The sequence below is a fragment of the Pundamilia nyererei genome, unplaced genomic scaffold (assembly GCF_000239375.1).
Source record: "Pundamilia nyererei isolate P.nyererei 1_Seehausen unplaced genomic scaffold, PunNye1.0 scaffold00084, whole genome shotgun sequence".
NCBI lineage: Eukaryota > Metazoa > Chordata > Actinopteri > Cichliformes > Cichlidae > Pundamilia > Pundamilia nyererei.
The window spans coordinates 2,236,880-2,259,660 of record NW_005187485.1 but is presented as its reverse complement, the minus strand read 5'-3'; the positions used below and the strand labels follow the sequence as shown (position 1 = coordinate 2,259,660).

Sequence of the window (22,781 nt, the reverse complement as noted above, 5' to 3'; positions counted from 1 at the left end):
AACTCATCTCTCAGGCCCAGGAGACACACCACTGACATTTACCAGACCCACACCACTCCCCCTTCCCCACATATCCTTCCTCTCCTCTCTCATTCTCCCTTTCTCTCTCTCCTACCGCTTCCATTGAGTCCCTCGCTCATTCTCTGCTTCTGTCACTCCATCTCTATCTATGGGATGATGTACGGGGATGGATCAGTGTGGACACGTGTGTGTGTGTGTGTGTGTGTGTGTGTGTGTGTGTGTGTGTGTGTGTGTGTGTGTGTGTGTGTGTGTGTGTGTGCGAGAGAGAGTCAGAGTAAGTGTTTGTGTTAATGAGTGGCCCTTTAAGGCTATTAAGCTAAGATTGGTATGCCCAGAATCCCTCATTACCCAGCAAGCAATGCCCCCTACATGGAATGGTAATTGGGAAGGAGAGAGAGAGAGAGAGAGAGAGAGAGAGAGAGGGTGAGAGAGACAGGGAGAGAGGGCTGAGGTGGAGGTGGAAATAATAGGAGGATAAACAAGGGATAATTGGGCGGATTGAGACCAAGAGAAGCATTTGATCAGGCTGATTTGTGTCTGCAAAGAGAGAGATGATGTGAAGAGCAGAGAGGTTAAAGGTCACACACTCTAGTATGTATGCACACGTATGACACGCACATGCTTTACATGCATGAGTGGTGCTCTATAGACCCAGACCTGACATAAGCTTACAGATACATACATGCATACATGCACGAAGACATACTGTGACAAGCATGAAAGATCAGGCTGCAAAAGCAATCTTTTAAAAGGTTCATAGTCCCACAGAAGGTTCATACTATGAAACAAAATTTGAGTCAATATCAGTCTGACTTTGGGAGTTCTGATTTATTTAGAAAAATGTTTTTTACTCTGTCAGGCTGTGCGACCGTGGATCTCACTCAGACATCTCTGACAGTCGCTGCAGTCTAGATACACTTTTAGTCAGTTTTACACAGTGATACATCAGCATCACCCACAGGACACAGACATGAACAGCAAAGATTCACAGCATTACTGGTGAAATCCTTACCTGCTGTTGCTGCCAAAAATCTTAAACTCTGATGGATTTCAACTTGCTTTGTTTTTAACAAAAACACTGAAGTAGTAAATTCAAGTGACTTTCTCTTTTTGGTCTTTCCTTGTGTTTACATTTAGGTAATTTTATCAACCACACACTTGCTGATTTAGTTTTAATAAAAATGTAAAATAATACTATCCATTTTGTTTTTCTAAAATAAACATTAGATTTGCAGATACTTTTGATAAGTGTTTATGTATGGACATAACATTTTGATGTCACCCTTCTGCGTTAGGGGCACTTGGAATGATTTACGGGCATTTATAATTCCCATCTGCTGCAGATCCTCCTGGTTTATTTGTTTTTTCGTCTTTGTCTTGTACGTCAGCGACTTGACATTAAATTTGGGACTTACCAGAATTTTTTCATCTGGCTCTTCTTTACAGATTTGTTGATAAAGTAAAGCAAAGAAAAGTGTAAGATGCTCTGTATGATTCTATGATGAAACTAAATAAAAGTTCAAAAAAAAGAGCAAACCGTGGATTTATGTCGCCATCAAGTGGCAGGACTGTGACTTTGTGCACTCACAGAGAAAACGGGACAGAGCCTCTTTTTCTTTTTCGGTGGGCCGAGGTACCCGACTGTAGGATCTGACTATAGTCAGCTGCGACATAAGATACCATCTGGTCGCCTCTCCAAGGGGAAGTGTCAGGAAGATTACACGGAGTAGACCCAGGACTCAGATACCTGGCAGAAAATGGATGTGTGGATGCAAAAGTACTTGTTATGATAATTTAATGTAAGGTCACATATCTACTCAAAGTATGTCCACGATCATGCCCAGCTAAAAAGTCCCTGCTCACTTTGAATGCTCACTTATATGTAGCTACCTGGACTGACACGTAGTGACATTAAGCACCACATTTAGAAATGACGTATAATACTCCCAGAGAGTGCATGTGAACATAGTGGATATGCAACCATTTTTTATGGAACAGAATCTGGACCTTTTAAAAATCGCATATATGCACATATAACAAGCAGAGTGATATAGATTAAAAACAAGAGGAAAAACAGTGTAAAAGGAACAGCTTAAATTCGTGTCTTCAGTAAATAATTTTCGGAGAGAGGAGTGCAAACATGATTGGTAATTTTTAGGTTAGGTTAGATTAGATTACTTCCAAATTTTGGATGAATAAACACAATTTAACGCATGGCTCGTCAGAACAATAGAAGCTCTGTGGTATATTTGGTGTCAGTGACTAGGACTAAAATTCCGATTGCAGCCGAGGCAATAAAATCTTACTCTACAGGCTAATTATTTTACATTGCATCATCTTATACTCCAAACATGTGAAATACTGTGTCAGCTGTTGTGGAAACGTTGTTCAATCTCCAATTGATCGATGGTGACAGCAGCACGTAGCGTCTGCTCATTGGACGTTACTGTGATTGACTGAGGAGACGAGAGGAGAGGGCGGCTGGGCGATACCATTCATCCGGCCCAACACCGAAAAATAGCCTATGAAAAGATTAATGAGCTCTAGAAGCCATCAGGACTGCGGTTTCAAAGAGGATTATGGGCGTGTAGCTGAATTCGATGGTAAGATTACGAATCTGGGTAATTTAGAGCTGGATTAGCCTCCTAATCAGACGCGGTGTCCCCTCGCATCCCTGCGAATAAACAGGATGAGGAGACGGTTTTGTGACGCTGCAAGGAAACCTGCGAAGATGCAGAAATTCAAACAGTGATGGACATCCAGTTTTCTTCCAGATTGGTTTAACCGTTTTTGTTTTTTGTATTTATTGTTTTACCAGCGTTCCCTTTTTTGTTGGTCATGATTTTCCTGCGGAGGCTTGTGCAGCTTTCGGTGCTGCTGATCCACGCTGGATGGTGGGGGGTCGCGCCGAGCCCCACCGATGAGGGAGCACTCCGGACTGGCCACGGAGAGCACGGAGAGCCTGGACACCAAGAGCCTCACAAGGACTCCTACAGCACCTTCGCCTCCGAGTTTCTGGAGTCCAGATATCTGTCCGATGATGGTGAGGATGTCACTCAGTCCACTAAAGATGAGCAGCTAGTGGTTTTGTTTGCATGCTTTTTTTCCACACACAAGCACACAGGGCCTAGCACGGGCAGGACAAAGGTTAATATGTGCCAGTGTTGTCTTGCATCCAACCTGTCACCTCAATATGAGGCCTTTCAGCACCCAGGCCAGCTCCCCGATGGTAGCTGCCCACCCCTTCCTTCTCCTCACCCACACACAGAGTGCAGATGGCCTCTCCTCAGTTGGCCTTCATCACTGAATACATGTATCAGCTGTTTAGTGTGTAATCAACAAAATTCACGTTATTTATTTACTTATTTGCTGTGTTTCGCAGGTTACCCATTCCCCACAGCACCCCCAGTTGACCCCTTTGCCAAGATCAAAGTCAGCGACTGTGGAGTAACAAAGGGCTGCATAAGGTTAGAGATCCACCTCTGTCTTTCTCTAAAAAGAGCTCGAGTGTTACTGTAATCCCTGGGGGTCCTTCATCCCAGATGCTCCTGACGTCAGAGAGCCAGAGCTAAACATGGGAACGCTCAGCAAGTTAATCTTTCTTCTTTGTAACCTGGATTCAGTTTCTTTTAAAAAGTGTCCTCATTTGTTTAGATGAGCTCTGTCTGCCCAGCTGAGATCTTATCTCTAGTGAATGACTGTGAGCATTTGCATTTATTTATCTGCACTCAGGTACGGGAAGCCGGGGTGCGATGCAGAGACGTGTGACTACTTTCTGAGTTATCGTCGCATCGGGACAGATGTGGAGTTTGAGCTGAGCGCAGATACGGATGGCTGGGTGGCTGTAGGTTTCTCATCTGATAAGAAAATGGTGAGCAGCTCTGCAACATCTCTGACTGCTAAAAGTTACACAGGTCTTGTGTCTTATTTGGGACAGCAAACCATGTGTTTGTATCTTTTGGGCTGCATATAATTATGATTTTTTTTGTTTTATCGCTTCAGGGTACAGAAGAATTAGCAGTCCCACGTCAAACTCATGGATAAGAATTTTTTTGACTGTAAGAGATTGAACCAATTAAATATGAAATTCAGTGACTCAGCAGGTCTCCACAATAAACTCTCTGTTTCAATGTTTCAAAACTTAAAAAAAACATATATTAATTTATTAGCCAGTTTGTTTAATAAAAACATTGTTTGGGTTAAAGTAAACCCTTTCACAATTTAATCCAATGAGGCGAAGCTTGTGCTGTTTTTTCCCCCAGGTCAAAACATTGACATCACAACAGTGCGACTGATACGTTGCAACCACAGTCCTGGAGCAACATTTATGTAACTTTTTGCAAAGACTAAAAGCATGATATTGCATCACATGCAATATCATGCTGCATGCATGCATCACAGTTGCTGCAGATTTCTCAGATGAACATCTGTGATGGAAATCTCCAATTCACCATATCCCAAAGGAGCTCCATTAGATTGAGATCTGGTGACTATGGAGGCCCTTTAAGTACAGTGAACTCGTTGTCATTTTCAAGAACCCAGTTTGACACAATTTGAGCTTTAAGACATGTTGTGTTATCTTGCTGGAGGCAGCCATCAGAGGATAGGTACAGTGTGCCAATAAAGGGATAAATATATTCAGCAACAATCTCAAGAATGGCTGCTCACTGGATATTTTCTTTTACAAGGAATTCTTTGGAAAACATAGAGATGTTTACATGGGGAAAATCCCAGCCGATCAGCAGTTTCTGAAATACTCAGATTAGTCTGTCTGGCACCAGCAACCAAGTTCAAAGTCACTTAAATCACTTTTCTTCCCAATTCTGATGCTCATTTTGGACTTCAGAAGGTCATCTTAATATCTTAAATGTTTAAATGCTTAAATGCACTCAGCCATGTGACTGGCTCATGGGTATTTTTTTTTAGTGAACTGGCCTGGAAGTGTATATTTTACCTTGACTGTATCATAATGGTCAGTTTTTTCAAGAACTAAATTTATGCACATTTTGGAAATAACACTCTTTGTCTCCTTAGGGAGGAGACGATGTTATGGCCTGTGTGCACGATGATAACGGGCGCGTGCGGATACATCACTTCTACAACGTCGGCCAGTGGGCCAAGGAGATCAAGAGGAATCCGGCTCGAGACGAAGAGGGCATATTTGAGAACAACCGCGTCACCTGCCGTTTCAAGCGACCGTTATACGTCCCACGAGAGGAAACGCTTGTGGACTTACACCTCTCGTGGTACTACCTGTTTGCATGGGGACCTGCTATTCAAGGTGAGCGATGAGTCTTTAGCGTCAGATTACACTGCCCATTTTTTTAGCCCTTGCCCGTGACATCTCCTTCATCTTACCTGTCCAACAGGTTCCATCACGAGGCACGACATTGACAGTCCTCCAGTCAGCGAGCACATGATCAGCATCTATAAGTACGTGGACATCTTCATGCCCTCCACAGCTTATCAGACATTTAATTCTCCCCTCTGCTTACTGCTCATAGTAGCTCTCACCTTCTACCTGCTGATGGGGACGCCATAACGAAGCACAGCACAGCACAGCAGAGAGAGGATGAAGCAGCAATAAAAAAAAGTTTAAATCTGATGCCACATACAAGTGCCCTCTTTGCACAGACTGTGTTAGATATATTGAACATGAAAGACTATATATTCATAACTCACACAGCATCTTGAAGTATTAAAGCAACACTCTAGAGGTGACATGTGCTGATCTGAGTATTAGACAAGAGGGCAGAGTAGTAGTAGTAGTTTAAAATAGGCCAGTCATTTTCAGTGTTAACGATAGCTTCCAGTTATATAAAAATATGAGGACTCCATTCCAACAAATACATCTCACAAGACTTTGAAACCCTGCATGCACTGGAAAATCTGGGAATGGTTTCAGACACCCACCGTGCACTGGTGAATAATGTCAAACTTTGCCAAAACAACGGGTTTCTGAGGATGAAAGGAAAATAAAACAGCTCTCACAAATGCTTCCCGTCTCCTCACCCTGCTACGTTTCTGTGGATCTCAGCCTTAAAAAAATAAAATAAAAATGTTGTTTGCTGGTGTTAGAAATATGGAGTGCAGGGTTTCAGGAACAACCCGGTGCATCTACTATGTAAAAGATTTTCGTATACTTTTTTTTTACATCCTTGTCTGATTTCATCATCTCACTTCCTCAACCACAGTAACTGCTTTGTTTATCAGTACTGTGACACTGTGACTCACAGCAAGACTGATGAGAAGAGTTACTACTATTGCCTGTTCAAGCAATAACACGGTTAAAAGAAACATTTTGCTCTTATATGAAGTAATATTTTTTTCCCCTGGGTTGCTATTGTAGCTTTTGAAGTGTATTAAAAATGGTTGAATATGTTAAGATGTCTCCCACTGAAACATCTGTCGCTGCTGTGCTTATTGCTAAGAACACAGTCTATACAAAATACAGACGCTGTAGTGAATGCAGAGACTGCCTTCTCACTCTGGAAGTATAAAGCCAAAGGGCACGACTTTAATAGAATGTAACATAATTAGATTTTGAGCAGTGGCTACGTGTAGTATGATGTGCAGCCTGATAAAATGTACAAATTACTCATACATTCACACTCGTGAGAGGCTGGGCAGAAGATAAAATACACAAGAAAGCGCAGAAAATAACAAACCAACAAAAAACACACCACCTTTTACACACCACCTGCTTTTCAAGCACATGAAATGGGCAGTGGGAAAAATAAGGGGGTTGTAGAAATTTTCATAAAAAAGTAAATGAATGTACAAATGCAATGGTATTCATATAAAAACCATTGTATATTTATGCGTGGTTGTTTTGTTTTGTTTTTCTTACCAGTTAACCTAACATGCATGCCTACCATGGGAAGAAGCTGTAGGGCACAGGGAGAATATGCCGCTTTTGAACAGAAAGACCCCACACAGCCATGAGATTCAAACACAGTGGAAGTGGAAGCTAGTGTGGTGTCAACTTGAAGTCAACTTACCGTACCATTTAAAAAAACAAATGTTTAAAAAAGGATCTCGGAATTTCAGAAAACCTGATCATCATGACTCTAATTGTCTTAAAGACACTTTGTTTAACAATGCAATGTAATTATTTTTATTTACATATTTTAAATAGCTATAATGTGTATTGCTGCTTGAATTAAGTACTTTATAACACCACCTTGTAATATTAATAAAACAATAATAAAAAATAAACCGGAAGAAAAGTGGTAAGTTAAAAAAAAAGAAAAAGAAAACAGGAAGGAACGCGCGACATCACGGACACTTCATTGCCCATGAGGCCTTTGGGCATTCGATGTTGCTACGTCATTGTTTTCCTCCCTCACGCGGTGGATCAGTTGGACGGGCTGGCGGAGCTGAAACTGGGAACATGGCAGACGAGGAGGATTCGGCGCCGGATCCCGCCGCTGTCTCTCCCCCAGAGAGCCCTCACGCTGAGCAGCCTCACTTTGTTTCTTTCTCGGAGAGCTTCCAGCCGGCTGTCGGGATGATGAGCCAACTGCTAACCCAGCCCTCCTCCCTGAAGTTTGACAAGAACATAAAACAGGCCTTCTACAACACCGGGGCGATGATATTTGTGGCTATCTGCTGCGGGGCAGCTGTCCTGGTCTATTTCATCCTCGAGGCCTTCCTCCGCCCGCTGCTCTGGGCTGTGCTCTGCGGCACCTTCCTCCACCCCTTCAAATACTCCCTGGCTCGTCTCGGCCGCTCATGGCTCAGCGGCCTGCAGGACAGCGGGACGCCCATAGTGGTGGGGACGCTGCTGGTCCCGGTGTGGTGTCTCAACTACGGGGTGGAGGCGATGGGTAGGCTAGTTCTGGAGAAGCTCACGATACTCCTGGTTATCGGGGCGGGGGCACCGCTGGTTTACTTCCTCTACCTTTTCTGGAGTGTCATCGGTATGCAGGTGATCCTCGGGCACGTCTGTGGGGTCATCGGGAACGCGCTGGACTGTTTCCACTTTATGTGGGTGAGTGACAGTAGAGTGACAATCCTCTCTCTGACAGAATGACAAAGGGCCCCTCTGTCCGTCAGAGTGGGTGCTGTTAGGTCAGCTCTGTGTAAACTGTGGCACATATTTTAAATATTATCTGGGACAGAATGTTAAAAGTTATACTTTAAACGTCAATGATTTTATTACTCGCCTGATTGTGTGGGTCTTACTATAGTAAACTAGTAATCTTACGATAACAAACTAGTAGTCTTTTGATTGTTGGTTGGGTAAAAAAAAATCAAATATGAAAAGCTCACATCACGTTATTTGCACAGAAAATTATCTACAGAGGGAGTAATAACAGTAATTGTGAATTTCATTCCTACTTAATCCTGTTTTGTGTGTCTGATTAAAATGAACTCAGAATTAAAATGTTGACTGTACAAATGTACAAATGTTATTATCATGTTGTCATAAATGCCATTTAGCAATAGGCAATAGTTGATAAAGAATAATTGGGGGATTAAAGTTGACTGGCTGCTGCAGTGTGTCTCTAATAAAGACTTATTCGATTAACCTAAACAGAAAATGTGTTTCTTGGAATATGTGTGCAAACTTTTATGTAAGTTGATCTAATTTCCTGCAGTTCCAGCATCTGATCGATCGGTACTTCATTCCCAAACAGCTCCAGGGGCCAGAACCCGTCCGCCTCATCCAAATTGCATTAAATGTTCTTCTTTCTCTGAATGCGGAGTTCAGCTGACAGAGGGCCTGTGTTTATAAATAGGATGGAGGACACTATATTAAATTACATCAAGGCATGTCTTTGTGAGGAGCGACACAAGCTGAGATCTTTATGAGCAGTCGATTAAACTTCTAGTGTAGTCTTAAGTGCTCACTGCTAAACAGGAGCAGAGCGTTTGTAAAACTGGATGAGTTTAGGAAGAAAAAACATCAACGCAAAGTGATTATCACAAAAACTGTTCAATTATACTTTTTAAGACTCATGAAGTTTAAAGGTTCAGCATCAAATGATGATTATGATGCAATGGAAGAGAATAGAAGTCTCAGTATATTTAATTAAAATACCCTCTGTTTCATTATTGTGCATCTTTGTTTTATTTCGTCACAGGTGGGGACTGTCGTGTTTGGATACTTGCTGGCGGTTTGTTTTAAGTGGAGTCCTCAAACTGAGCGGTACCTGAGGACTCTGGCACTTCCTGTCTGGGCTGTCCTGCTCTTCTACATCGGTGAGTGTGGACAGCGCCCACAGCCAGCCATACAAGCTGCCTCTTTGGACTGCAGGAGATTTCTTCTAAATGTGGTCAATAAGTTGCTGCCTGTACAAATCCACTTGTCTTTGAAACAGAGGGCACGCAGAGTAAGATGAGGATGTCGAAAGTATTTTTAGCACACTTAACACTTGCTCTGAGCTTCAGGCGTGAAGTTTTAAAAAGTGACTGAAAGCTGGTTAAGAAGAAGTTCTGCCTTAAAAGGAGGTTTCTGGGCACATGTGAGAAAATGTTTTCTGCTTTGAAGTTTTTAAAAGTGCTTTCATAGCAACAGTCAACATTGTATGTCATATTTGTTTATGAATATGGTTCAGCTCATCAGGCAAGACTAGCAGAGTCATGCTTGACAAGGAATATACCTGTTAAGCCAGTAATGTCGTCCTGCAGTTTAACTACAACAGCTTTCTCTCAATCTAGTTAAATGTATCCATCCGTAACTCATCCATCTTCTTCCACTTATCCAATTCCTCTATCTGTTTTAGTGTCTCTGACTGGCTCATGGAGAGTCCCCATATTTGTGGTTGTGGTTGGGCTTCTCATCGTGGGCTACCAAGAGAAACCACCTGTCCCTGGCACAGGTGAAAATATACTATCACACCTATACACTGACATACATTGACATTTACCACAATGAGATACCTTTACTCACCATTAACTAGGTAATAAATATGGTCAAATTAGCACAAGTCTATGATGTGCTTAGATTAAGTTGCATTTAGCCACATTTGCCTAAGCCTAGCTTTACGTGAAATATAAGTGACTTGAGGTGACTGGTTGGGCTACGCTCATCAGACCAGCTTTGATCTTTCCTACTGTGCATCCTCCGCTCTGCCTGCCTGCCTGCCTTTGTGTTTTGTTATATTCAGTCTCTCTTGATCTCCCCAGGTGAGCTTTCAGGGCAGGTGCTGTCATTTGCTGCTAACACTATTTACATGGCAATCTCCTGTAGCAACCTTCAACCCAAAACCGAACTCAGTGGAAGCTCCTCCACAGGTAAGCTAGCTGCATTGTATTCAGTCTATTAAAGAAGATCATACAGATGTCCCAGATATCTGGGCTGTAAGGTTTATGAAATGAGAGAACTGGCAGATTGAACAGAGGGAATCAGACCTCTGAACATACTGTTCGATAAATGTTCAGAGCATTGCTAATTGGTCAGAAAAATGTCAAGTTTTAAAACCCAAGATATGCAATTTCAGTTTTACATTCTTTATTTCTTTTTTTTACTGTAGCTGCTTTGGCTTTACCAATTTAGCCACAGCGGCTGAAACTCAACTGCTTTGTTCTTTCTTTCTCTTCCTCTTCTGTGCTTCCTCTGTCTGCTTTCCCTCATCCGCTCATAGATGGTGTGCAGTCTGTGGGTCCCGTGCCTTCCACTCCTGGGTTTCCCGGGTTCGCTGGGAGCTCTCGTACATTGCCCGGCCTCTTCCAGAGAGAGAAAAGCTCCCACAGAGCCAGTGATATTTACTTTATTCTGCTGGTCTGGGCTATTGTCTTGGTGCAGGTCTGGCTCAACCTGTGGATACTACAACTGCTCCCTATTCCTGTGGCCGGTAACACACACACAGACATACAAACAGATATGTGCACACTTTCAGTTACTCCTCGTCAGTCGGATTTTACTCATGTGCATGTTGGCTCACTGATCTAGTGTGGGTTCTGAAGAAGCTGGTGGTCCGGTTTGGTATGAAGAGCTTTGCAGAGAGGACTCTTACCTCGTGGTGGACGGTGCTAGAGAAGTTTGGACGTGAGCGTGAAGAGGCACTGCTCCCTGGACCAATCAAAGGCCTGGCTCAGTTCCTCCTACGTATCGACACTAAGGTAATGTAAGAGCTGCCTGTGAAGCTGATGTCCTTATTTCCTCTGCCTTTGACTTTATACTTCCCCATCCAGACACACTTTATCTGCAACTGCTTGATAACAAATTACTTATCAAAACATCTCAGGAAAACTGAAAGTCTCAAAATGCTCTGTTGTTATCAGTCATATTACATATGTTAGTTTCATTTTTAATGTCTAAATTTAGCCAGTGTAAAGATCTGCCAGGTCCTAAATTTATTAAAATGAAATTGGTAAATTCATATTAAATTGCCAAAAACGGGGGCTTTTTAGTTTCCTTTACCTTTAACAGAGGATTTTAGCTGCTGTTTTTGTTTTTCAGCCTTTTAGTTTTGACCCAGTTGCAACAATCTCATCAGTGTCGTTTACGGCAACAGCTGGAAGCTATTTTTAGCAAAAAGCTGTATTAAACCAAGTGTGCGCTAAACTGCCCAGCACCAAATGGTAGACAGACAAAATTAGCACTTAGCTGAGAAACACTTTAAAATCAGTTCATTAAAAAACAGAGCTAAAAGGAGAGTGAATATTAGCCTGATGCCCGCATCACCAGGTGGGCAAGAAAATACTCATGCATCAGTGATGTTGTTGCCCCATATCTGCTGGATGTGTAAGTATGCAGTTGTTTTGTTTCCAATCAAAATTTAGAGGCAAAATATCTCTAAATCTCTCAATATAGACTAAAAATCTCAAAAAACAAAGCAATGCAGAGCAGAATTTTTTGCCGACATATTAGAGTGAGTGACAGGATTAGTGCTACATGGTTTACATTTCTCAGGTTTTATAAATAATGATGTCATTGCTGTAATCTTATACACTTTTCTGCCTTGCCCTCACAGTTTTGGGATGTATTTGTGTTCTGTCTTTGTAATCACATTGATTTGCATCCCACTTGTATTGCCAGTCCACACTCACTGTAGTTAGTGTATCTTGCCTGCCACTTCCTGAGGGGTGTACTACGAAGCAGCTTCCGCAGAGTTTGACTTTTTTGTTTTCATGCATTAGTTGGTCCCATGAAACCTAAAACCTCATTCAAACCTGACGGGTATTTCCAATTTTAATGTTATGGTTTCTGTGACAGGCTCTGTCCTCGCTTACATAAAAGTGGGAGTTGGTGGTGGGAGCATCATTTGACTCCTGTTTAGCACAAAATGGACTGCAACAGCTATACTGGTGCTGCCAATAACTCAAGATGGAACAATTCAGCAGAAAAATATTAATCACATAAATTAATAAATTACTATATTTATTTTACCACTCAGTCCACTCCTGGTGCTGCTATTTAATGTAGAGATCTACAAATTAGAATCATGATGCGTTTCATCATGAAGTGCATTCAGGTTTGACACTGTAATTAGATAACTTTTGTTATTGACCAAATTGAATTAAATTAATTTTCTTAATTGAATAACCTCTGTAATAAATTCCAGTAGACTGCTATCGCAGCAGTGTAAAACGTAGCATTTACACAAGTTCAGTGCCTGGGAATTCCTGTGAAAACACAACATGTACAGTTGTTGTCAGTTTACATTCATCACAGGCATAAACGTCATAGTAAATTTGGACTTTTAACGATTTTTTTGAGCTGTTCTTTTTCCAGACTTGTATTATTGTAGACCATATATGTTTAATGACTTTAAGGAAAAAAGAAATGGGAGCATGAGTTTGAACTTATTTTAGATTTTCTCTCATCCAAATAGTCTGGAACATATACATACACGCCCAAATGTATACACATACTCAAGTGGTCCCGAAGGTTCTACAGTGCCTTTTAATCTGACAGGGCCAAGGCCTATTAACTCCCCATTAATTATTGACTACAGCTGGTAGTTTCTCTTTGCCAGCACAAAAAGGATTTGCTTGGCAGGACTCATTTGATTGACCTCAGACCAATAGGAAACTCAAAGGAGCCCAACCCGAGAACCACCGAGGCTCAAGAGCTGGAAACTGTTGGAACACCAAGATCACTGTCCACAGTGAAGTGAATTTTACATCGCAGTGGATTGAGAGGGTGTTGACCAAGAAAGAAACCCCTGCTTTAAAATCAACACATTCAAGCTCCTCTGAAGTTTGCAGCTGCTCAAACAGATAAGCCAAATGCCCTCTGGAGAAAAGTTTATGGTCAGGCAAGATAAAGATTGAACTTTTGGGCCACAATGACTAGAAGTATAAACATGAGGAACACTGTACTGAGTGTCAAGCATAGTAGTGGTAGCATCATGCTCTGGGGCTGTTTTGCTGCCAGTGGCATAAGGTACATTACAGAGAAGATTCTTAAACTTGATCTTAAATGAACAGATAGAAGGTTGAAACTTGAACACAGTTGGTAGTTCCAACAGGACAATGATCCCAAACACATATCGAAACTGGTGTTGGAATAGATAAAGTACGGTAGGCTAGCATTGAGCTTCTTGAATGGCCTTCCCAAAGCCCCGACCTCAACCCTTTGAATATTCATGGACTATGCTGAAAGGCTGGGTCTGCTCCAGGAATTATGCCTAAAGCTTGTCGATGGCTACCGGAAGCATTTGGTTGACTTGCTAAGAGACATTTAAACAAAATAATAGTGGAGATTTATGTATATATTTTGACCCTTAGTGGATTAGAGAAGAGCCAAAATAAATACAAACAACTGAGTTCAAAGAAATCATTAAAAGCCCCAAATGACCTGTGATTGTAAGTAAACTGACCACAGCTGTACCGTTTGCACTGCTGTAACTTAACTGCTAGACTTTGTTCAGTGCTGTTATGTACAGCTTAACAGATTGCATGTCAGCTGATAATCTATATCACTCTTAGGGCAACTTGTTTGGAAAAGAAGTGAAACCGTATCACTTGGAGATGATGTTAGACAAAAACTTCTGAAAATAGCTTTAAAACGAGAGCTGCCCTTCTGAAACCTCTGGCTATAGTCTCAACATACCTTGCTAACACATGAATTCCTCTTTGTAGTACACCGCTCTGACCCCTCAGAGCCTGTACCCACACAGAGCTTGTATTCTTGTTGCACGGGTACATGTGATGACTGCTGCAAAACTCTTTCCAATAATAATTTTCCCAATGTCTCTTTGTCTCCTCCCCAAGCTCTGGCATTGGCTTAACAAGCAGGTAATGATTTGGAGGAGCAGAGTGCTGAGAGAGCGAGACTGAGAGAAAGTGGGCTTGTGTGTGAGAGACATTGAGAAAACAAGGGCAAATAAATAAATAACTTGTATTTATGTGCGGGTGTGTGTGACAGCGTGAGCACACCTTGTAGCGGCTTGGACTGGCATTTTACCCATCCACTGTCATCACCTCTGCCATCCTGTCTAAACATCTGTCCTCTTGCTTCTTTCCAGCTTTTATTTTGACAGTGAGCTACAGCCGGGGTGTTGCACTCAATAATCCCTCAGCCCCGACTGTATCTTCTCTGCTTTGACCTGAGTTTGTCTTGAGTGTGTGTGTGTGTGTGTGTGTGTGTATATGTGTGTGAGCTGCCTCAAAGAGTAGTGTTAAATTGGGGGGTGTTTCCTTTTTTTTCCCCGGAAATGTTAATTTTTTTATTTTTTAGGTGTGGCTAAGGGACTGGACAAAACAATGGAAACATGGTTATTCAATGTGAGGAACTAAACTTAGTGAATATATTGGCCACCTTTGGACCATTTGGCTCTGTGGAGCTGGTTATTACCATAGACTGTATATAAAAGATGGAGATTAGCACTGGGCTGTCACTCATTGTTTGGTCTTTGTTGTTGTTGTTCTTTTAGTTTTAAAGTAAGACATCAGAAAAGAGGCTTGGCTCAAATTGAGATTTTTGTGGAAACTACATGCTCAGTCAGCAGCCAGGACCAAATTTCAAACCCTTTTTTGTCATCTGTTTTACTCTTACATTTGACCATATTGTACAACATACAACATTCTGCTTTTTTTTTTTTTGTTTTGTTTGTATTTTAATAAGGCTTGAAACTATTGATGAGACCACAAACTCTCTCTGTAGTTCTCAATTTGAACTATATACAGAATGGCTGTAGCTCCCGTCGACCTCAATGTACCTACAAGCCTGCATTTTGCATCTGAAGGCCACCAGGCCACAATAACTATGGTTGGAAAAAGACTTGCTTTCTGTCTTGACCTCAGTACAAATTTAAAGTGTTTACAATCTATTCAGTTCAGTTCGGTTTTATTTATATAGCGCCAAATCACACAAGTTGCCTCAAGGCACTTTATACTCTAATTCTGGCTGTTATTTATGAACTAGAGTGTCTTTTATTTAGAATTATCACAGGTGTTGATTCAGTTCAGTCATTTCTGATGATGTAGTTTATATTTTTAATACAGTCCCGATGTGCTGCATTGGGAATGTAGTGTTTGTCGTTGTGCGGCCTGTGTATAACTTTTTAGAGGTCTCATGCTCTTTGCAGAAAATGCCATGTCATGTCACCATCAATATAATAAACCATTACGCCATGGCCTTAGTGCAAAAAGAGAGGGTTCTGCTAACAGAGCTTTGATTTTAATGCAGTTTTGGCGCATTGAGAAACCTGAGTCGAGAACAGAGAGCTCACTTTGAAAGTGATGTCATGTCTGTTTGTCGTTAAACCAACAACCCAAAAAGCCACTTGCATGATTTAATGCTTCAGTGCAAGAATGGGTGCATGCATTGTATGAGTACAGATATGCTGTTATTGTCCTCTGTGAGGACTTTTTACGTCTAAAATGACTTTTCACAAGTGATAAGGACACAGGTTTCTCCATGTGCATGTTTTTACCTCCTTTAAAGTTGTACTGATGAGTCTATTTTGCCATCTTCCTATTATCCCCCCCTTCTCCCTGTCTTTGCCCTCCTCTCCTTTTTATCTGTGCACCCAGATGGTTGTGTGGCTGGAGCGATCTCTGGATAAAATCATCAGTATCTTCATCATCTTCCTCTTAGTCACAGGGACCCTGCTCATGGCTCTGCTGCTCACTGCTATGGTAGGTTTTTGGGTTTTTTAACCTGACTTCACATCATTTGCACTGATGATGGATAAAAAAAGTAAACATTAATCTTTGTAGGTTCATCACGAAAGTGCTCACATCATCGACGTAACCAGTAACCTCATCAATGAGACCGTATCTAACCATCCAGAATGGGCCAAGTAGGACAGTCCACTCTGTTTTTCTGTGTTTATTTTTAGACTTTCCTCTCATTTGCTAAAACAACCTTACTTTGTCCTCTGTTAGCCTCCTTCCAGAAGCCCGCGTGGTCCAGAAAGCTCTAAATTCAGCTGCTACTAATGTCTACCAGCATGGGAGAGAATGGATAACACAAAAGGTCAGGACAGTAATTTTCACTGATAATAATGGAATACAGCCAGACAGCGAGGAATGTGACCAATCTGTTTCCTTTGTGTGTGCAGCTTCATAAGATTTTAGGAGATAAGGTGAACCAAACTGCAGTGATTGAGAAGCAAGTTCTAGAACTTTGGGACCGACTGTATCACTCCTGGTTTGTGAAGGTAGTGTCAGAGTTTTGTGTTTACTGTCTTCCAAAGTCTGTTCTTCAGTATTCTTCAGTTTTACATAAAATACTATGGTCACATTTTTCAGAATGTAACCCACTCTGGACGGCATCGTGGGAATAAGATGACTCACAGACAGAACAGCTGGCTGGGGGACATCCTGGACTGGAAGGACATTGCTTCCTTTCTGCAGGAAAATATCGAGACACTACTGTCTGTAAGTATGAACGTATGTAACGTACACTATAATGCCAAGTGTTTCAATCACTTCCATGGCCACAGGTGCATAAAATCAAGCACCAATGCATGCAGACCGCTTCTACAAACATCTGTGAAAGGATGGGTGGCTCTCGGGAGCTCTGAATTCCAGCATGATATCGTGATAAGATCCCACCTCTGCAGTCCAAGACCATTTTGTTTTCTTAGATCAGGACATCAGCCATGAGAGCACCATGCCAGCACTGCCCCACTAGCAGCATTTGCAAATTTACAACTGTGTGCGTCTTAGATAGAAGTACGGTTTCCTGTGGATGGTGTGTTTATTGTTGCCTCGTCATTTTGCAGATCCTGGAGTCTTTGTGGGTTGTAATGAGCAGGAACGTTGGCCTCCTCATCTCCACCACGACCACTCTCCTCACCGTCTTGTTCCACAGCGGCACGGCGCTCCTCAACTTTGCACTGAGTTTGGTATGAAACGCTGATCACAGCCACGTCGTTTTCTCCATTTTATAAAGTCCAACTGTTTGCAAAATTGATTATCATTATTCTTTTGTAATGCACAAAAGTAAGCAGAAAATGTTCAGCTTAACTGCAAGTGTTTCTCAAAAATATTCTACGGTAATAGATTTATAGAAATCTGAGGCCGAATAATGTCCTGCAGACTCGTCCATAAAAATGTTCTCAGACTTATGTTTAGCTAAAGATCATTCCCAACTGTGTGCTTAGGTTGATTTATAAATAATGCTTACTAACACGTGTCAGTGGTGTGTGCTTGTTTGCTGTGCTTTCTGCAATGGAGGCAGTGCTTCTTTTAAGCATTGTTTAAACTGTTGTGGTACATTTAAACTCCTTCATATTAAGCACACACTCACACTCTGATGGATGCACTAGGGGCAATCTGGTATTTAGTATCTTGTCCAGAGTCATTTTGAAATGCATACTTGAGGAGCCTGGGATCAAATCGCCGACCTTCCTTTTAGTAGATGACCCGCCCGGGGCACCTCAAGGAGGCGCTATCATTAGCTAACTTAACAAGGCATTCATTCCACTGAAACATCTTCTTAAATAAGTATTTTGCCAGGTCGTGTAAAAAAAACAAAAACAAAACATGATCCATAACCTGAGATCAGTTTAAATTGATGACACTGGCCTTGAGTTTTTTCTCCTCAATAAATAATGCCAGCACAAATGAGCAGTAGTCTGGAATGGCCATGGACCTTTACAAAGATCAAAATCACCTTAAAGTTAGAGGAGACTGAGGCCAGGAAACATTCACTGGACTAAAATAGTGAGCTGACATTAGAGCCAAACACGCATCCTGGAAGCGTGTCAACTCCACAGTGACCGAGGTGGGGCTTGGACATGTCATCTGTTCCTCAACCACAATACAGGATTTTACTGAGCATTGTTAACTGTGTATATTTAATGGTGTTGCTCTTTCTGTCTTATTTTAATAAAGTAGACCTGCCACATTTACTCTTAAAGATTTAAAAAGCTAATCAGATAGTCTTATATTTAGCACAGCTGCCATTTTTACTCCTTCCTGTAGGTGATTTTCCTGACTACTCTCTTCTACCTGCTGAGCTCCAGTGGAGAATACTACAAACCGGTTAAATGGGTGATCAGCTTAACTCCTCTCTCTCAGCCGGGACCCTCCAGTAACATCATCGGCCAGTCTGTTGAAGAGGCCATCAGGTAGTCGCATGCGTAAAAGCTACAGAATCTAAATTTGTACCTTGGCGAGATTATTTTTGACCATATTTGTGTTTGTTTTGAAGAGGAGTGTTTGACGCCTCTCTGAAAATGGCCGGATTCTACGGCCTCTACACTTGGCTCACTCACACTATCTTTGGCATCAACATCGTCTTCATTCCTTCTGGTGAGTCAGCGTGTCCGCAGCAGATTGTGCTGTCGTTATGTTCGCACCTGCCAAGCCACACTCAGTGTTTTGTCACTCTCTGAATCCCTCTTTCCTGGCCTGAAGCTCTGGCTGCCATCCTGGGTGCCGTGCCGTTCCTGGGGACCTATTGGGCAGCTGTGCCGGCAGTGTGTGACCTGTGGTTGGCGCAGGGTGAAGGTGTCAAGGCCCTGCTGCTGCTCATCTGCCACCTGCTCCCAACATATTTTGTGGATACAGCCATCTACTCTGATATATCAGGGTATGTATGCGTGACCAGCTTATTTGAGCTTCTCTTTATGGCACTGGGACATCTGACAAACAAATCGCACCAAACCACCTGTGACTGTTAACATAATACATACAAGTCCGCTTGCTGGCCTAATGTGGGTTTGAAAGAAAACTGTACAGTTGTACGAGTCTATAACCAGCGTCTCTGTTTGCCTCTGTTTCATAAACTCCCTGCTGTGGACAGATAATGCTCCTGTCTTCGAGCTTCAAGCCCTACTATCTTTACATACAGTTTACATACACACTCAAATGCATACATCAACTCAAATCTTTTAATAAGCAGTGCTGAAGATTCTACAATGTCTTGTAACTTGATAAGGCCAAGGCCTATTAATTTCTCGTTAGTTATTATGATTGAGTACATCTGGCAGTTTCTCTTTACCAGCTTAAAAAGGATTTGACTGACAGCACTCATTGGATTGACCAAATGGGAACATCCCAAGAATTCAATGAAGATCTAAGTAGGAGAATTATAGATTTACACTAGTTGTGAAGGTCTCTTGGAGCTATTTCCGAACACCTGCAGATTCTAAGATCATCAGTTTAAGTAGTTCTAGCTAAGTACAAGTTATTCAGATGTGTCACCAGTTTGCCAGGGTCTGGAGGAAGTCCCGAGCTGCCACCCTCAGATGAGAGGAAAATGGTTAGGATGTTTGAGAACAATCCAGGACCTATCAAGGTTGAAGCCTGTAGGAAACTGGAGGCACACCAGCGTCACTTTCCACAGAGAAGCCAGTTTTACCATGAACTGAGAGGATGACGACCAAGAAAGAAGTGCTCAAAAATTGACGTCTTCAAGTTCAACTGAAATTTTCAGCTGCTCACATGGACACGCCAAATCTTCTAGAGAAAAGTTTGATGGTGAGACGTATCAAAGAGTGAGTTTTTGTCCACAATGACAAGAGGTATGTTTGTAGTGAGTGAAAGCGAGGCTTACAAACCTAAGAAGGCTGTACTAGCTGTCATGCTCCAGGGCTGCTCTGCTGCTAGTGGTACTAGTACATTGCACAAAGTGGCTGGAATAATGAAGGAGGATCTCTAAATTCTTCACCTCAAATCAATCGTTGGACACAGTGGTTTGTTTCAACAGGACAGTGACCCTCAAACACACATCAAAACTGGTTGTGGAATGGATAAAAGCTCAAACTAACCTTGATGGGTGTATATAAACTTCTGACCACAGGTGCGGTTTGGGGAAAGCTAACTTTTTAGCCTGTTTTAGCCTTTGGCTGCATCACATGTGTGCACTGATACAGTAGCTGCCTGCCAGCCTTTCCACTGTGTTTTAAACCATTTCTTTTGTCTTTGTCTCAGAGGTGGACACCCATATTTGACAGGCCTGGCGGTGGCAGGTGGTGCGTACTATCTGGGTCTGGAGGGGGCTATTATCGGGCCTATCCTCCTCTGCATCCTGGTGGTGGCAGCCAACATCTACAGCGCTATGCTGATGAGCCCCAGCTCTGCAGTGCCCACACCAGTGCAGCCAAACTGGCCTCCCCACCCTATGAGGTAAGACGCATGAAGAACAAACAGCAGATTAGATGTTTTTAAAAAAATGCAAACCAACCAGTCAGTTGTCTTCTTGTCTGTGATTAGTAGGACCTTTACGGACGCCACTCCCTCTGTCCTGAAGAAGACCTGTGAATGAGCACATGAGGAAACGACATCCAGCTTCCTATAGGCTGATTCCTCAGGGGAATTGCTCCCCTCCCTGAAGCTCCTCCCTGTGTGGCCTGACTCCATAGGGACGCCCTGACTGAAAAAGAGGCATAGCAGCTGGTCACCCATGATGCTATGTGCTTAGCTGAACGGTTTCTCAGAGCGATATGGCACCAGCTCCTTTCATTCAGCAGCACACAAAAACTCCTGTAAGCATGCACCCTAATCCCAAACTTGGACCAATGACATCACATTGGGTTTACGATTGTGTATGGCGGAGCCATCGATGCTAATCGCATCATCGCTCAGAACTCAGTGCCTAATTTATTTTGTGATATTGAGAAATGCCTAAAAATTACTGTGTCGTTTGTGGTGAACTGTAAGATGATATATTTTATCTACAAGACCCCTGATTTCCAGCCTGCACTCCTTGGCTGTATCTGTGCTACCGTACGTGGTTGTGCAGTATTTGTACTCCCTACCTCTCTCCTAATGGAGGCTCAAGTAGAGTTTGTAGTAAAGGCAGGTTTTCTAAAAAAAAACAAAACTTCTTGCCACAGTTGTTGTCTCATGTGACTCAAGTAACTGAGTAATTAGACAGGGACCTGTTATTATGCTTATTTCTAGCTACATATTCGTATTGTGAGACTATAAATGAGTATTTCGTTAAAACTGACATCACACTCTCGAAGCATTGGCCACTGTATGTGCAGTGACATCGCCACAGCTCTGTACCAGTTACACCAGCGCCGAGGGTGCAAGGACTCGCTACAGTAGGTGTCGCTACTCAGACAAAAAGTCCATGTCAGTGCTGGTAAGAAGTCAAAACCAGAACCAAAGAAATCAGAAGATTTCTTTTCTCCCTTTCAACCTGTTGTAACATCTCCCTCTGTGTAATCTGTGGCAGCTGCTGCACGAGGTTACATAAGTTAAGCGGTGTAGCACTGGCCAAAACGACATCAAAGCTCGGCGTTGTTCACAAGGGCGAGGAACATAAATGGACCCTGACACAGCTGCTAAGTTCACCTGCTGTTTGAAGAAGCCCTCTTTCTTCTGATTGGCTTCCCCTCGCCTGGCTTCCACACAGAAGCCAGTGCTCATAAACCCCGCCTCCTAATCACCATACAAGGAAATCTGTGCCAAGCTGATGTCAGGAGTTGGCAAAATGATTGCCTCTCATAAAGATTAGTTTTATATACATTTACCTCATTTTTTGATGCACATTTAACATGATCACTGTAATTGGATAGTAGTATAAACACTATGATACACGACCGATAGAAAATAAGGATAGGTCCCATTTAACCGTTTTTATTTTTACTCTTTAGTTACTGTGTTATTCACGATTCCGTGATCGTAGCTGTGACATTCTCAGCTTTGACAACGGTGTTCACTCCTGCTTTACTGAACCAAGCTTTGTTACCACTGTTTGTCTTTTTTTGTTTGTACGATTCAGTTATTATTAATAATAAAAATAATCTATTTTTATTGGCTACGGGTTTAGACTGATGATGATGACTACTTCTAATGGATCAGATTACACGTCTTACAATCAGATTTTAGTCTGGTTCCATTATCAGAGGATGTTTTTTATTTTATTTTATTTTGAATGTATTTAAAGATACACATATGTGTGAAACCAAGTTTTTAATTCCTTACATTCTCTGCTGATCTCTCACCTTTGCACTCAGAAAATCTTGATTGAGTGATTTTGTGAAGCACTTTCAAGTTTTTTTTGTTTCCTTTTAAGTTTTTTTTAGGGCTGCGACTGTTGTCCCGGTCACAAGATTTCATTGACAGTTTAGACTTCACACACCTCAAATCCTATTTTAACCTCTTTTGCTCTTGCACTTCGTGCGCCACACTGTAACTCGAGTCAGAGCACTTGTCTGAGAGGAGAGTGTAAAGCAGGTTGCGGTCACTTGAAGCTTTAATAAAGAAGCAGATGACTCGTATGCAATGTGACTGATCAGACATGGCTACCATGTTAGCTGTCTGAGAGTGGGACAGTGTGATGTGCTATGAGTTTCAACCCAATACTGTAGTTTTCCTTTTGTACTGATGCTGTGGTTTTGTTTTTTTATTAATACTGGACATGCACTGATACAATAAACATGATCTAAACTGCA

The 22,781-nt window shown here is 42.1% G+C and overlaps 2 protein-coding genes across 4 annotated transcripts; both read left to right on the top strand.

Annotated features, from left to right (window-relative positions):
* Positions 1 to 2,492: 2,492 nt before the first annotated feature.
* On the top strand, positions 2,493 to 6,489 carry frrs1l (ferric-chelate reductase 1-like). The gene is made up of 6 exons (XM_005738554.1): positions 2,493 to 2,624; positions 2,840 to 3,064; positions 3,404 to 3,488; positions 3,754 to 3,892; positions 5,056 to 5,302; positions 5,391 to 6,489. Exons 1-6 carry the CDS (start codon positions 2,546 to 2,548, stop codon positions 5,561 to 5,563), a joined length of 948 nt encoding a protein of 315 aa, XP_005738611.1. The 5' UTR covers positions 2,493 to 2,545; the 3' UTR covers positions 5,564 to 6,489.
* Positions 6,490 to 6,997: 508 nt separating this feature from the next.
* tmem245 (transmembrane protein 245) lies at positions 6,998 to 22,781 on the top strand. Of its 3 annotated transcripts, none has more exons than XM_013912248.1 (18): positions 6,998 to 8,014; positions 9,111 to 9,228; positions 9,753 to 9,848; positions 10,156 to 10,263; positions 10,614 to 10,823; positions 10,922 to 11,091; positions 14,191 to 14,214; positions 15,955 to 16,059; positions 16,141 to 16,223; positions 16,309 to 16,399; positions 16,485 to 16,583; positions 16,675 to 16,803; positions 17,151 to 17,273; positions 18,355 to 18,500; positions 18,584 to 18,684; positions 18,790 to 18,964; positions 20,308 to 20,502; positions 20,593 to 22,781. In XM_013912248.1, the coding sequence occupies exons 1-18, from the start codon at positions 7,340 to 7,342 to the stop codon at positions 20,639 to 20,641; spliced, it is 2,697 nt and encodes an 898-aa protein (XP_013767702.1). In that variant the 5' UTR covers positions 6,998 to 7,339; the 3' UTR covers positions 20,642 to 22,781. The 3 variants fall into 3 exon arrangements, with proteins under 3 accessions (XP_013767702.1, XP_005738610.1, XP_013767703.1); XM_005738553.2 differs by having other exon boundaries at positions 6,999 to 8,014; positions 20,590 to 22,781; XM_013912249.1 differs by lacking the exon at positions 14,191 to 14,214 and having other exon boundaries at positions 7,000 to 8,014; positions 20,590 to 22,781.